Source organism: Juglans regia, chromosome 5, assembly GCF_001411555.2.
Source record: "Juglans regia cultivar Chandler chromosome 5, Walnut 2.0, whole genome shotgun sequence".
NCBI lineage: Eukaryota > Viridiplantae > Streptophyta > Magnoliopsida > Fagales > Juglandaceae > Juglans > Juglans regia.
This window is the reverse complement of record NC_049905.1, coordinates 4,512,602-4,528,741: the sequence shown is the minus strand read 5'-3', so window position 1 is coordinate 4,528,741 and position 16,140 is coordinate 4,512,602. Positions and strand designations below refer to the sequence as shown.

At 34.3% G+C, this 16,140-nt stretch overlaps 2 protein-coding genes and 1 pseudogene across 2 annotated transcripts; all 3 read left to right on the top strand.

The window, feature by feature from the left end:
* Nucleotides 1-1,338: 1,338 nt before the first annotated feature.
* Nucleotides 1,339-3,029, top strand: LOC108980823 (annotated as a pseudogene).
* Nucleotides 3,030-5,121: 2,092 nt separating this feature from the next.
* LOC108980828 (ER lumen protein-retaining receptor erd-2.2) lies at nucleotides 5,122-7,864 on the top strand. The gene is made up of 6 exons (XM_018951840.2): nucleotides 5,122-5,394; nucleotides 5,803-6,002; nucleotides 6,511-6,651; nucleotides 6,752-6,832; nucleotides 7,317-7,444; nucleotides 7,564-7,864. Exons 1-6 carry the CDS (start codon nucleotides 5,169-5,171, stop codon nucleotides 7,601-7,603), a joined length of 816 nt encoding a protein of 271 aa, XP_018807385.1. The 5' UTR covers nucleotides 5,122-5,168; the 3' UTR covers nucleotides 7,604-7,864.
* Nucleotides 7,865-11,057: 3,193 nt separating this feature from the next.
* LOC108980826 lies at nucleotides 11,058-15,117 on the top strand. Its single transcript, XM_018951838.2, has 2 exons — nucleotides 11,058-11,897; nucleotides 14,197-15,117. The coding sequence occupies exons 1-2, from the start codon at nucleotides 11,096-11,098 to the stop codon at nucleotides 14,778-14,780; spliced, it is 1,386 nt and encodes a 461-aa protein (XP_018807383.2). The 5' UTR covers nucleotides 11,058-11,095; the 3' UTR covers nucleotides 14,781-15,117.
* The last annotated feature ends 1,023 nt before the right edge of the window (nucleotides 15,118-16,140 follow it).

Below are 16,140 nucleotides of genomic sequence, written 5' to 3'. Positions count from 1 at the left end.
GATCATGATTTTATATATATATATATGATTTCTCGAACTTTTTTAGAACATTCAAAGTCACGTGCAAATTGTCAAAACGATGTTGTTGTCTGATCTAGCTAGTTTATACGCGGATTGAATATTTTTTATTAAAATAAATCTATTCTCATTGTAAATATATATATAATGGAATCTTTATTAACTAAATAAATACTCTTCTTTTCTTTACTTCCAAGCAAGCAAGAAATGATGACAAATTAATATCATATTGTTTGATTACAAGTGATCTGTTTGGAAGTCCGATATTTAATTATCCCATTGACTTTGCATTGTGGGACGACTATTTATTCATTCTAGAATGATCGAGCAACGTCCGACACGCATTTGATCTCCATTGGAAATACTTTTGCATGCGGCCATTCTAGAATAATCAAGCAACCTAGCTCGGACACGCATAGACTAGTATACTCAAGATCATTCAAACTGATCATGACCTTTATTAATCTAATATCGCGTAGAACTACGTATCACTTATCTCAAAAATTTAAATTGATAAGAATGTATAGATTCAAACTCCATTTCAAGAGTACAAGTTAGGCCTGAGTTTTATTAATTCTCATCCCAATTTTCTTAATTGTAAGTACTTCCATGTTAATTATATGATTAAACGGGCAAGCTTCATGCATGAGAAATCATGTCGCATGCTACATGTCTAAATCTTGTGGATTAATCTGTCGTATGTACACTTTTATTTGTTCAAAAAACAGCAAAATTAAACCCTTACATATATATCATGATCACCAGCCAATTTATAAGCTTCGTACAGTACAGCACCTAGATTTCTGGATTGGCCGGCTTTGAACAAAACGAGGCATGCATGCAGAAGCCAGCTTAAAGCTGATAGATATGATGATCAGAACCGCTAGCTTGGCAAAAATTAAGAAGATAACATGAGAAGCCAAGCCCAGAAATTCAACGTTAATATGACGTTCATGGGAACCACTGTAAGGCATCTATGAACTATACTGCTTGCCTAGCCCCGCCACGTTTTTTTCCTCCTTTTCTCTCATATTAAGAATCAGCCGAACTTGTTGTACGTACAGGAAATTAGTTCCGACAATATATAGTTTCCGTTCTCAAAGTTGGATCAGAGACATATCATGGAAATAACTTCTCATCTACTACTTGGAATTTTGCTGTGCTTTTGGTATTGGTGGTATTGTATAATCTGAGGGTAAGAAACGGCCGTAATCCCACTGGCTTATAAGAAAGTTGCTTATTTATAATCAGTTATAAATAGTTGTTATCGTCGCAAATAATCTGTTACAAATATTTATTTTTTGACACGGCTGGCCAATAATTGGTCATCTTCGTCAAATTCGTGGCCAAAACCCAATTGCCAGAACCTTGGCAGCCATGGCTGACAAACATGGTCCCATCTTCATGATCAGGCTTGGCACGAAACGTGCACTTGTCGTAAACAATCACGAGGCAGTGGAGGAGTGCTTCACTATAAATGATAGGGTTTTTGCCACACGTCGGCCAAGTTCTAGTCAAGGGAAGTACCTTGGTTACAACTATGCAGCATTTGGATTTGGCCCTTATGGAAAATATTGGCCTGAGATGCGAAAGCTGGTCGTGCTCGAACTCCTCTCCACCCGCCGACTTCAGACACTCAAAAACATGCAGATCTTTGAGGTGGACACTATGGTTAGAGATTTGTACTTTCTTTGCAAGAGCAACGTTGGTCAAAACCAGGCCAAGGTGGTGATTAGTGAGTGGATTCAGCGCCTAACTTTGAATTTAATCACTAAAGTTATTACGAGAAAGAGATATTTTGTCAACTCCAATGGTGGAAATGATGCAAAGGCATGACCTGTGTGGGGAAAATTATCAAGGAATTCATGTATTTATCTGGGGTTCCTGTCATTTCAGATCTGATTCTATTTCTGGGATGTGTTGATTTGCAAGGCCGAGTGAAATCTATGAAGTGTATTGCAAGGGAACTGGACTCTACTTGGAACTTGGGTTGAAGAACATACCATGAGGAGGCAAGAGAGTGAGCCAAGCGACGAGCTGGACTTTCATCGATGTCATGCTATCTACAATTGAGGACATGAACTTCATGTTTGCTCATACGCTTGAAACCATTATCAAGGCAACAACATTGGTATGTTTAGGCATGTAGCTACTAACATTTTTGCTCAATACTCTTCTTTCTTGCTTTGACAGTACTTTTGACAAATATCATATTCTTTTATTTTCTGTGTTGTTCTGATCTATAGCCAAATTCTTCTTCTAATCATGTCCCAATTTAATGACGTTGTAGAATCTCATCTTAGATAGGTCCGACACTACATCTATTAACTTGACATGGCTCATATCCTTACTATTGAACAACAAGCATGCTTTGAAGCGAGCCCAAGAAGAACTGGATCTCAAAGACGTTGGGAAGAATAGATGGGTGGAAGAGTCTGATATTAAAGATCTAGTTTACCTCCAGGCCATTACCAAAGAATCCTTGCGCCTATACCCACCAATTCCTCTCTCAGTTCCACACGAGGCAATGGAAGATTGTCATGTTTGTAGCTATCACATCCATAAAGGAACTCGTTTGATTGTCAATGTGTGGAAGTTGCATCAAGACTCAAGAGTTTGGGAGGACCCTGAAGAGCTTTTGCCAGAAAGGTTTCTTTCAAACCATGCAAATATGGATGCTTCTGGTCAACATTTTGAGTTCACACCATTTGGGTCAGGAAGACGATCTTGCCTGTTGAGAGAAAGAAATGAAAAAGGAATAAAACTTCTCTACTTGTATTGAACGCCTTAGGCCGTATTTATACACAAGAAAATATATGAAAGAATGTGATTTGGTTACAGATAACTTGAGAGAAACTCGTAACTAATTTCTCTGCTGTACATTCTAGAATAAACTTGTGATTCTGTTGTAACCGCAGTGGATGAAATTATTCTGTGTTATGTAACTGCAGTAGTGCCCGTGATGTCCTCCTCTTGTTTGATGAAATTCCCAGTTGAGTCACTCAGCTTAATGTGGCCCAGGTTACCCATTTGCTCTGCAAGTATCGCATTTGACATTAGCTTGTTTGCTTCAAGGATTTATAACGAGATTTTATAAAAAGAAGTTTACAAATTAATGTTGTTTAATATGAGAGTACATACATCAAATTTATTTTATAATAAAAACAATTTTATAATCTAACTTATAATATCAAACCACGTGGTTAGCTTATAAACTTATTTTTATAACATTTTTTTATACGGGAAACATTTATCATGGGTACTGCTGCCGTGTCATCAGGCCTGATAGTTGGGCGTGCCCTTAGACGGGTTTGTTTGGATTCGTAAGTCATCTCAGCTCATCTCAACTCATCTCAACTCATCTCACTATTATTCATTATTATTCAGAAACTTTAACTTACAAATCTCACTACTATTCACAACTCATCTCATTACTATTCACAATTCATCGCAACTCATCTCAACTCATCTCAAATCATCTCAAGTCGTCTTCGAATCTAAACATCAATATACTAATAGACATTTCCTTAACCATTAAACAAAAAAATTTATAAAAAAAATAAATATATGAACAGTCAAAATGAATGAGTATACTATCATTTTTCCATTTATCATTATGAATAATGATTAGGACTATGTAAAGACATGAAATGGGGAAAGGTGAAACACACTTGGCACCGGCTAGAACTTAGATTGAATTGATATCAACTTAGTATTTTAGTCTAATTTTAAATTAAGTTTAATATTCAAACACTCAATTTTAAAATTCTTAAACTCCTCTCAATTCAAAATCTCTTTATATGTGAGATTCATAATTTTTTTCAATTCAATACTTCTTTATATGTGTGACTCACAACCTTTTTTAACTTCCTATAAATATATCTAAACTCTTCTTAATATCTAAACACATCTAAACTCATCTTATGTGACTTTCACAAAATTCATTCTATTTCAACTCATCTCATTTCAGTTCAATATCCTAAACGAGTGTAGTATATATAGCACTCTTTTTCTTAATCTTCTGTCGTTCCATGTTCCTCATGATGTTATTCAAACCCTCATCGATACCCCCTCTGGAAGGGAGAAGTTCGGGCCCCATCTCCGCCCATCTCCTTCATGGAAAAAAAAAACAGAAAAAACCATCTCTCTCTCCATCTCATATTAATTGCGATATCCTATGAACATCGTATTAATTGATACCACCAGACCTTCTAATATTATTGATTCCACATAAAGATCCAAAGTAGCCATTGTTCAAATTTCCAATGAAAATGATACAAAGATATTCAATTTTCATGGAGGGAGTTCTCAATTGAGAGCCCATGGCCCTAAATTTTACACCACCAACAGTAAGACTTATATGATGTGTTTTATCTGTTTTAAAAAATTAGATCACTCGATCTAGAGAGACAAATGAAGAGAATTTCCATCTAAAATTCTATCTTAGATTTTTAAAACCATAACTTTATAACTTTTTTTTTTCTTTTTAAGATTTGGTTATGACCCTTTAAATAAATTTAAGATTCGCCAAGGTCATTTGGATCAATTGATTCAATTGACAACACCTTGATTTCTCATTAAAAGAACCAAGAATCGAATCCACCTCCTCATGTATCAAAAAATAAATAAATTTAAGATTCAAAATGGTTTAAGATTCTAAAACAAGTTGAACAAGATCATCCTAGCTATGCATGCAGATCTTCATATATTCTTCCACGTTTCAAGACCCCTTTAAATTTTCTACTGTAATTAACCTGATTAATTTCTCTAAATCATAGCCATTAAATCAGTGGCCCCAATTTGGGATATTGATATATATATATACATGTATATATATATCACATACGAATGATGTCCTTAAATGAAATCCAATGTGTAAAATCTCATTGCTGCCACTATATATGGGAAGAAAATGAATGCCACATAATGACATAACGTTTCACTACCAACTGCATGCTCTCTTCGTGTCTTCCGAAAAGGCTCTCTCTATCTCCCCCTCAGACCTCATCCAATATTCAGAACCATATCAAAACAGGTCTCTCTGCAAGTACGTGTGTGTGTGTATATATATATATATATATATATATATATATATATATTTGTTTGATTTTCTGTGTGTCGAAGTTTGTGTCTGTAGCAGAGGAAGAGGGATGGGGAGGAGGAGGAGCTCGCCTGTGAGCGATTTGTTAGTATGGGTGAGGAGGCAGTCCATGAGGGTGAAGATTTCTTTTGGAGCTGTGCTTGCTCTTTGTGCTTTGATCACTTTCAAATTTACGATCGAAGATCACAACTACTTCTTCATTGCCTCAGAAGCTGTCCACGCTGCAGGGATCATCGTCTTGCTTTACAAACTCACCACCAAAAAGACATGCTCTGGTATATATATCTATACTGTACACATGCATGTCTTTCTAGTATTATCTCTGTGGTGTCTCTGATCTGTTGGCACTAACGCAATGGTTTCATTATCTAAATTGAAGAACATTTCTCACTTTATTTTTTCAATTTTTTTTAGAAAAAAAAAATGGTTGTTTGGGACATTAGGATTGTTCTTTGTTACTTCAGTTCTGCTGGTTTATTCTTTTATTCAAAATTTTCAATTCGTTTAGATTTTTCATGTTTTAATTTCTGCCAATTTATCACAGCATTGGGATGTGTTTTCATGATTATAACATAAACATACCTTATAGTTAATTTCATTAGCAAATCACAATCCTGGGAAAACATGTCAAAAGAAAGGCTTTTTTGGCAGTTCCAATAATCAGGTTTTATTGCCTTCTTCAGGCCTCTCACTAAGGAGTCAAGAACTCACAGCTCTGTCTGTTGCTACACGTTTGATCTGTAGTACCCTCATTGAGGGTGACATTCACACAGTTCTAGATTTTACCACCTTGATGGCAACAACCTGGGTTATGTACATGATCCGATTCAAGTTGAAGTCAACCTACATCAAGGAGCTTGACAACTTGGCCTTGTACTATGTGGTAATGACATTGCTGTCTGTTCTGCTCTCAATATTGCAGAACACTGTCCAAGCAATTTTCCTGTATTCATTCCTTTCATTTAGCATAATTTACCTGCTATATTCTTGCCATATGAAATACCCTGTACTGTGCATTGGAATGTGGGGTATGAGATCTCACATTACTTGGAACTCGGGAGGGAGAAGTTCAAGCCCTTTATAATAATTCTAAGGGGTTCCAATCATAATCTCAACAAATACTTTTTGTGTATGGGACCAGATATGATTTAGACTTTTCTTGAGTTGTTCCAATCACATCTTTGAAAGCCTTGGAATGATGTTTGCTGCAGATATAGGTTAAACATTTATATTGATTATATATGGCCATATATGGTGACTGCCATAATGCCATTTAATCTTAAGAAGTAAAAGAAAGTTAGAAAAATTATTTTTGCCTATCCCAGTATTAGAAATCAAGCATCAAGAGAGATTAATGAATTATGAATTTTCTACTGGTTATTGTATGACAGGTTGTGCCTTGTGCTATCCTTGCCATTCTTCTCCACCCTTATACAATACATTTTCGCTTAACTCGGGTCCTTTGGGCATTTGGTGTGTATTTGGAATCTGTTTCAGTGCTGCCTCAGCTACGTTTGATGCAAAATGCAAAGGTTTTAGCTCCATTCCTGTCTCTGCATGCTTTACATCCAGCAGCTTGTCAACTCCTAAGAATTAATGTTGATTTGATCAATTCTGATTAAAATTCTTCAGATGATTGAACCATTCACAGCCCATTATGTTTTTGCACTCGGAGTTGCAAGATTCTTGTCATGTGCTCATTGGATAATTCAGGTTAGTTTCATAAGTTGTAGGATTCCATGATGTGTCACTCCATCCAACTTCAAGATAATGCTTCAGATTATTCTGCATCTAGCATTTGTTAGTAAAAGAACTCAAAGATAACAGCTATAAGTTTGGTGAAATGTTTTCCTCGCTTGTTCGAGGAAGTGACTGTGACTCTATTCATATAGAGAAACACTGCTCAAATCATCCTTTTAACTGTCATCTTTTGGCGTGGCATCAAATGATCGGAAAATACTCTATAAAAATTTGTGAATTAGTCCTCTCATTCCCCTACCTTCTCTGATGAACATCCTTGTGCTGATTAATTCTAGGCATTCGGGATGAATAGTGGCTGATGCATAGCAAAACCCATATCGCCATATATATCATCACAATTCTTAATGCCGATTTCACTTCAAGAAAATGACCTTTTTCTCGAACCCTTTAATGATGGAAACAAACCAATGCAACATTCTTGCCATTTTGCATGCAGATTTATGAGACTCGTGGGAAGTATCTGTTTTTGCTTGGAAACGGGTACTTGTGGTTCTTGGCTGCTTTCCTCTCAGAAGTAGTCCAGACATCTATCTTGGCTGACTTCTGCTACTATTACATCAAGTGGTAATCAAGCCTACTTTCATTTTACTTATATTCTATCTGTGCAATCAGTTCATTAAGCATACTGATTATGTTGCGTGGCATTCTCTAATTGGCCCCTGCCACCTTTCAATTTGCTGCAGCTTCATGCAAGGCCAACTTATAGTGAAGATGCCGGTTTAGAAATCAGGCTTTGGAGAGCAAACAATATCTTTGCACTTGCCTTTTACCTATATTTGCTTTTGAACTAAGCATACTTAGGCTATCCAAACAGCGACTGTTCAAATTTTGACATTTAAATTTCTTTCCCTTTCTTTTCTTGGTTTGCGCTATACATTTTATAAGGATTTGGGTTGCAATTTTTTTAGTTTTTTTTTTTTTTTTTTTTTGCCATTTGAAGCATCCTTTTAGGAGTAACAGTTTCATATGTAATGTTTAATTTTCTTCGAGTTGCATAATAATATTGATATCTTATGATTCATATAAGAGTAATGTTAGATATAGTCTTAAGGTGTTATTTTGAGAAATAGTGAGACTATCTTTCATGTAAATTCTAGATTTGTTCATTATTTTTTTAAAGGGAGTGCAAATCTCACGCAGCTCATTTGTTTTCACAACTCTTTTTTAATTCAACTCATTTTATCAAATTAAATTATTACAACTTTTTTAAATTCTCACATAAAATAAAATAAATAATTTAATTTTTTTAAATCTCAAAATAAAAATAATATTAAAAATATATATTCTAAAAATATTTAGTTTAATTTTTAACTTTTATTTTAACTTATTTTATTTTATTTGTAAAAATAAACGAGACAAAATTATTTCTCTTTCTATCTATTTGGCATATTTGGAAGTAATTATGTTAAGTGGACAAATTCTTTCAGAAAAAAAAAAATAATAAAAAAAAATCTTTCGAAAAAAAATTGATGGACCTCCACCCATCATTCTATACAAGATTCTATAAAAGAGGGAACATCATTCTCCAACAGTTATCTCAATGACTTTTGTATTATATAAAAAATATAAATAATTTAAGAAATTATTTTAAAAACAAGCATCATCCGATTTTGTAAAATGAATTATAAAATACATTTAACTATAGTATCCCGCTACATGTAACAAGTACTATTAATCCTATAAAATATTTTTTATTGTTAATATTTTATTTACTCCCTCATTTTTATTTATTTTGATTTTTACCATATAAGTAAATTCTTTTTATTGTTCATCATTTAAAACACATATATTTTATTTTCTTTTAAAAAATATCTTTAAATTATTTTTAAACCAAATTTTCATATTTGATTTTATTTTTAATTTTTATTTGATTTATATATTTTTGTTTTACGTATATAGGACTGAATTATTTTACATTGTATAAAAATATAAATTATAAATATAAAAAAATATATAGATATTGTAAATTTATTGGTAGAAATGAAATATGTAAAAAGAATATTTAAATGATATAGAAAAAAAAGATAAGTTGATGGATGACATATTGTAAAAGTCAGTATGTAAAATAGAAAAAGTGAATTTTGGTAATGTATTTTAAAGAAGTGAAATTATAGTTACAGTCGTGAGTGTGCAAGCGCCGTACAATCATTTTGAAAAAAAAAAAATATAAAATTCACATGAAAAGAAATTAATTTTTTGATAGTAGACTCTATTCTTTTTCAAAGTGACTGCGCGACGTTTACGTATTCTACGACTGTATATAATATTACTCTTTAAAAAATAAGATAAAACTCTATTTAGAGTGCTCTAAGGCCCATGGAGCCCACTCACTCTACGGTCTACACTACACCTAGTAAGTGGTACCCACATCTGGGTGGAGCCCACCTCGGGCACACGTACAACTATACAACGAGGACCCCTCCTATGTCTTTCACCAACGTAAAGCCCGTCTCACATGTCCGTCACCTTTACCGTTACATGCCTACATTCTACAGACCGACACGTGGCCTCCATGCATTACCGAAGCAACAGTCCTCCAGGCCTTTCCTTCCAAAGAGAAAATAATAATAATAATAATACAAGATTCACAGTTGGGCTGTCGCTAGAACTCTCATATATATATTTTTTTATATAAAAATATTTATAATATTATTTAAAAAATATTTTCTTAACTACAAAATAAATATTAATCTTCTACTTGGGAGCTCTTGGGATTTGTTTCTATTTTCTGTTTGTCTTATTTTGTGATTAAAAAAATATCTTTTAACAATATTATAAAAATTTTAAAATATTTTAAAATATTAAAAAAATTTATATAAAAAAAAACACATAAAATAGCTTAGCGAACCCAACAGTAGTTTTAGTATTTTCTATCCAAAAGAAATATCTAGTCCAAACCAATTGGGGCACGTGTAGGACACCTCATGAGAAGAACACGTCGACATGTCTACATCAGCTTCCTTAAAAAGTCGCTCCTGCAACTTTGACGGCCTGCTGAGCTGTTGATGATCGAGCGAGTAATCCACGTGTTGGTCCGATCACCTCTGCTCCTTGAGCTTCAAAATGGAAACCCCGGGACCATCCTGCACGACAGGTACACGCGTCAATAAGGGCAACGAATAACGTCGCTTTTTGTCTGTCTTAAATAGGGATTCTAAAGACAGCAAGATCTCACACCACGTGCCGCATCTGCCAGGTTGTCATAACGTACACCTATTACCAGCCAGAGTAATTAGTATCGGATAATAATAGGATTATTACTCTTACCATTTATTTACTGTTTTTATTATTATTAATATTTAATAATTAAAAAAATAATTATTAATAAAATTATAGATTTTATTTTTTTAAATAAAAAATTTTAATAGAATACTTCAAAAAAATAATAAAAAAATAAAAATTTCAAATATACCACTTGATTTACCTCTATGGCTTATGTATTTAATTTTTTTAATTTTAATTTTATTTAATGATTAAAAAAATAATTTTTAATATATTAATTTATTTTTATTTTTTAAAAATATTAAAACATATTAAAATAAAATAAAATAAAAATAAATAAATTTATACGCATACCCAATAATTACGACAGCATGGCACTGCTCATAATATTAAGTGGCTTAAATTAGGAAAATAGTTATTTTTATGTAACAATTATATAATTTATTTTACAACCAATGAATGTGTTACTTCTATTTCTTAACCTTAATTAATTGAAAAAAATTTACAGTATCATTTAAAAACGCTTTCTTAATAATTAAATAAGAAAACGGTGGCTTTTGTTTGTGGATAAGCATTTCCCTATTTGAAATATCTGTATAATAGTTTATTTATTTGGTAAATAAGAAAACGTGAGAACTGAGGGGAGATGACACGCGTCGAAGGTTAAGCCCTTCGTTGAGTATGCCACGTGGTCGCTCCAGTAGAAAACCTTAACCAAAAGATTTGGGGGGAAAAAAAATATATTTTAACAACGAATTTTCGATCCATCACACGAAGCAACAACCAAAAAACATGCGTTTCCGATTAGGGAAAAAAAAAAAAAACATGCGTTTCCGCTTAAATAAACTCGCCGCCCCACTCACCTTCTCCGCTTCCGCCACGTGGCTATTCCCCCTTCGTTTTCCTTCCTCGACGACGTCTCTTTCTTGTATATAGCTTTCTCTATGAAGCTGTTCAAGCTCTGAAACTTTTGTCCTGTTGAGTTTCGCGCAAATGGTGGATGTTTCGGAAACTGGCTTGAAGGTGGACGACGAGATGGAACTGGATTTAGGGTTGTCGATCGGAGGGAGTTTTGGAAAACTGGAGAAATTGAAACCGGTGAAAAAAGTGTATGCTCTTGCGGCTGATTGGAAATCCAACGGGTACGACGTTGGCTTGAAGGAAAACCGCCCGGGGTTTTCAAGATCCTGTATGTCGCCGGGTCTTGATGGTAAAGATGCGAAGCTCCTGGATCCGCAGGCGAAGCGGGAGATGCAAGCGTTACGGAGGCAAGAAGCGAAGAAAAAGAGAGAAGAGAAGCAACAGCTGAGGAGGGTTATGTTTGGAGCGAGGAACGGAGAGAACGGAAACGAGTGCCAAAGGAAGGAGGAGGAGGAGCAGCCGGCGCGCAAGAAAGGGAGGACAGAGGAAGATGCGAGGAATGTGAATCTGCATATGAGCAATGAGCACATGCAAAAGCGGATGCAGCACAAGCTCAATGACGTTACCAATCCGGTGCCCTTTGCGGTGGCAACGGTGGAGTCCCCTTACCCGCCGACGAACAGTGGCTTGCGTCTTCCTTGCGTGATGCCGCGTTGGATGCCCGGTGGAGGCGGGTTTGAGCCATCGGAGGGCTGGGGTTTCAGGCCGTACAACGAGAGTCGAAGTCCGGGGCATAACTTTTCCAACGGGTGCGAACGGGAGCCGATTCAGCCTATTGGGGATAGAAACGATGGGAATAGGAAAACGGCGTCGCATGGTTCGCCAATTTGCAGTTCCTCTGCGGGTTCCGAGGATCCCAGTTCTTCTCTTGAAGGTAACCCCATTGTAATTCCCTCTTTATTTGTTTATTATTATTTTTAAATATTTTTGGGTTTAGTATATTATTCTGTACATTTTTCTATATCTTTATTTTGGCTTTTCACTTTCATATATTAAACAAATTTAACATCTCTTGTTTTTAGGGTTGAAATTAAAATTAAAAAATTAAATAAAATATATTTTTAAATATTATTATATTAAAATTTAAAAAATAAAATTATTTATTTTATTTTATATAAATAATTAAAAAAATTGTAATGATGAAATAAGATATTTTTAAAATTTTAGATTTTACTTTTAAAAGCAAATCGGCCGAATTAATTTAAAAAATTGAGAAATAATATTTGTGAGTGCCAAAGTGACACTTAATTATTTTGAGAAAGGGAAATGTTTTTCCAACATAAGGTGGCCATCGATTGAGTTATTTTTTTTATTTTTTTAATTTAATTGTTAAGTAAGGATTTTAAAATGAATTTATGATTTTTATTTTTCTTAAAAATTATTTAATGAATTTTAAAAAAATGTTAGAAAAAAAAAGGGACTATTTTTTTTGCCTATCGGGTGGCTGTTTGGGTGACTTTCCTCTTTGAGAGTAACACCACCGTTTAAAAAAAAAAATTTGAAATCTACTATTAAAAAGTTAGTCTTGAGAAATTTCTTAGGATATTAAAAAATTGGTCCAGCATTACTCTTAAATTTCAAAGCTACCATGTACAATTGAATTTTAAACTATTCACATCTGGATTAAAAAAATTAAAGTATTAAGAATATGTAGAAACACACCGGGAGCTTTGAGATGGTTGGGAAATGAGATCTGATAAAAATTTTATAAATAGTAGAAATATGATTTATGAATAGTAGTGAGATAGTTTGAGTTAGATATTTATTTGGTTTTGAAAAAAGAAAAAAAAGTTGAATAAAAAATATTATAAAATTAAAACTTTGTTAGAATATAATATTTTAATATTATTTTTATTTTGTGATTTGAAAAAGTTAATTTTTTTTTTATTTAAAAATTTGAAAAAATTGTAATGATTAGTTTTAAAATGTTGTAATGATTAGTTTAAAAATGTTTGTATTTGAATGTTGTTTGGGAAGAAAATGAGATGAGATTGGAAGAAACATGTTTCCAAATATCCCCATATTGTCTCGAGAAAATAAGTAAATCTTAGTGATGTAAGAAATTTAATTAATATGAAACAATGGTCCGGTCCATTTGTGCTTGTACCATTGAACTAATTGTTTCATTCTAGTTGAAGGCATAATATGGTCTTGTGACGACTGTGATATGTAATAGAAACAGACTTCGTCGGGCAAGTGCCTGGTAAATCATATATCTATATCTTTAACTAACCGAAGTAGTGATGTATTCCAAGACCTTTATTCCTCTAAACCATGTAAGTGAACCGATAGATGAGCATATTTAGTAGAAATGTCTCTATAAAAAATGACTGCTAAGGTCGATCGTGTATGATGACGACTCACAAGTTAAATGTGGAATGAGTAATGATTTCTTTATTCTAGATGTTGTCATCCCTAGTCACATTTGTGATTTGGCAAATTTTAAGTGATTAATGATAGAAGTCACTTGAAATGTGTCACGTTACCAAATGTGATTTGGGATAATAATATTTCGAATGAAGAGTGGGGTAGCCCAAGTGGTAAGGGCAAACTTGTGTGCATGTGCCTTATGTCACAGGTTCGTTTCTCCTTGAGATCAAACTGTGATTTAAGTGAGAGGTCATAGTGGTGGATTGTTGTGCTAGTCTCTCTCAGAGTTTAGGTCCTATGGGTGAGTTTTAACTCCTAAGGGCTTTGCCGTGGAGTGGTTCCCCGTCATAAGGAATGAAGAGTGGCATTGCTGGTGTGGAATTGGTTACATAAAATGGAGTGATCTATTGTCTATTTGTATCGGTTTAAATTGGTTGTATGCTGTTTGCCTTTGCATTAGCTAAACCAACCATACACTTCAACGGTTCATTTTAGTATCAAAGTCATCCATTTTAGTCTTTATGTAGACAATCATTCTTGTCAAGACGCGTTTAATTTAGGCCCCTGTTTGGATAGTTGAGTGTTTCATATCATCTTATATCATCTCATCATTATAATTTTATCAAATTTTCATACAAAATATAATAAACAATTTAACCCTTTCAAATCTTAAAACAATAATAATATTCAAAAATAATATTCTAACAAATTTTTTATTAAATTTTTAACTTTCATCTAAAACTATATCGTCTCATCTCATCTCACTATTCAAACTGCAGCTTAATATTCCTCTATCTTTCTAGGTGTTGGAAGTGGCAGTGATTCCATAAGCCATTCCAGTAACTCCTTAGTTGAACAATCACAATTAGAGGGTCAGAAAGCAAATGATACCAAGGGCCAGTCAAAACACAGTGCTTCCTCTGATGCTGCAGAATCCGTCTATGACATCAATGTCAAACCCACGGAGAGATTCCTTCAACAGAATACTACTCAACCTAGCCCACCTAGACCTAAGGAAGAGTCCATGCCGGAAACTGAAGCAAAAGCAAGTGACAAGCACATATCAAATACAGAAAACGTAGCACCTTGCTCGGAGAAGGAAACAAAGTTAGAAATGGGAAAGCCTCCCAGACCCGCACCTCAGACTCAGAATCAAAACCCTCATAATTCTCTCCCTCAAATGCCATGTGTATCAACCACAGGTAATGGTCCAAACGGGAAAACCATTAGGGGGTTTCTATACAGATATACGAAATCGGAGGTTAGCATCATCTGTGTCTGCCATGGAAGCTCATTCTCACCAGCTGAGTTTGTGCAGCATGCGGGGGGCACGGATGTCTCCCATCCTCTGAAACATATCACTGTCATTCCTTCTGCTTTTGGATGATGCGTGCACTGAACTTGATCATGATCTCTAGTGTCATTGCCTGTTGTCGGTTTTTGTTCTTTTTACATGCTGGATTGATTCAGGTGGGGAGAATGGAGAGACGTTCAGGGAAGATTGTATTGAAGTGTTTGTAACTTTGTATATACTCGAGAGTTGGAGGAGCTCTTCCTTTCTAATGATTGATTGAGAGACTCGACTCGCATCTTTTGAATGTTGATATTCCTTGTTTTTTAAAACTGCTTTTGACGTGCATTACTGGATATTACAGATTCCTGTAAAAAGTTATACCTTCTAATTTGTGGGTTAACTTTTGTTATAAACGGAGTATGATCTTTAATGGAGAGTGTATATGGGAGAAGTTAGGAGCCGGACGGGTGTCTTTTCCTATTTTATATTTGAATAATATTACATATAATCATAAAATGTGTAAATATTATATAATTATTTAAAAATAAAATAAAATTTATTATTAAAAAAAATTATATAAATATCGTATTTTTTTTTTTAAATAATCACTTACTATTGCAATTATTATTTTCCTTTTATTATACTGATCATGATAAGAAAACACGTAAAGATTTTAACAAAATTATCAATACAATTGCATGCAATGAATTTACGTTAATTTTGTCATTACTTTCTTCTCCTTTCCCCCCGCCCAACCCAAGCTCCTCTCCCCTCTCTCTCCTTCCCCCACCTCTCATCAAGTAGACTCGAGCCATTCTCCCTCCTCTCTGTCTCTCTCACTAAAATACCTTCTCTCTCACTAAAATACTCCATCGACAAGTGAAGATGAGAAAATACTTCCCATATGGTGTCTACTCTTGCATTAAATTCACTCAGTGAAGATGAGAAAATTTCAGTGTGGATTACAATGAAGAAACTTTTATGAAGAGTTTCATCCTGGCAGAAAATTTCAATGAAGATAAAACATGTACTTGCTAAAATCTCTCGAGTGGTTTCAGATCCAGATGAGAAAGATGGGTTTGTTCGAAATTTGCCTAAATGGGTTCAAAATCTATTGAAAGAGATGGGTTCGTTTTGGGTTCGACAGAGGAGAGGATGGAGAGGTTAAGGAAGACGGGAGAGAAGAGAGAGAGAGCCAGGTTCGAAATGGGTTCTGATTCCATATGGGGAGAAGAGAGAAAAGGGAACAGAGAAAGGGAAAAGAGAGAGGGGGAGGGCTAGGGGAAAAGGAAGAAAGAAACGTCGCACCCATCATAAGTCTTACGAGTCTCGTACGTGTCCACATTTAATTGGAGGGTGTAAAAGAAGGAACAACACCTTGACCGATTTGAGGTTAATCTCGTAATTCAATTTTTCAGATAGGCTATTAATTTCGTCCACGTGCCTACACGAG

Coding starts and splice junctions, on each gene's coding strand:
- LOC108980828 (XM_018951840.2), top strand. CDS start 5,169: ATGGGGAGGAGGAGGAGCTCGCCTGTGAGCGATTTGTTAGTATGGGTG. Junction 6,003..6,510: donor ACTTGGCCTTGTACTATGTG/GTAATGACATTG, acceptor ATTGTATGACAG/GTTGTGCCTTGTGCTATCCT. Junction 7,445..7,563: donor TGCTACTATTACATCAAGTG/GTAATCAAGCCT, acceptor AATTTGCTGCAG/CTTCATGCAAGGCCAACTTA.
- LOC108980826 (XM_018951838.2), top strand. CDS start 11,096: ATGGTGGATGTTTCGGAAACTGGCTTGAAGGTGGACGACGAGATGGAA. Junction 11,898..14,196: donor TCCCAGTTCTTCTCTTGAAG/GTAACCCCATTG, acceptor CTATCTTTCTAG/GTGTTGGAAGTGGCAGTGAT.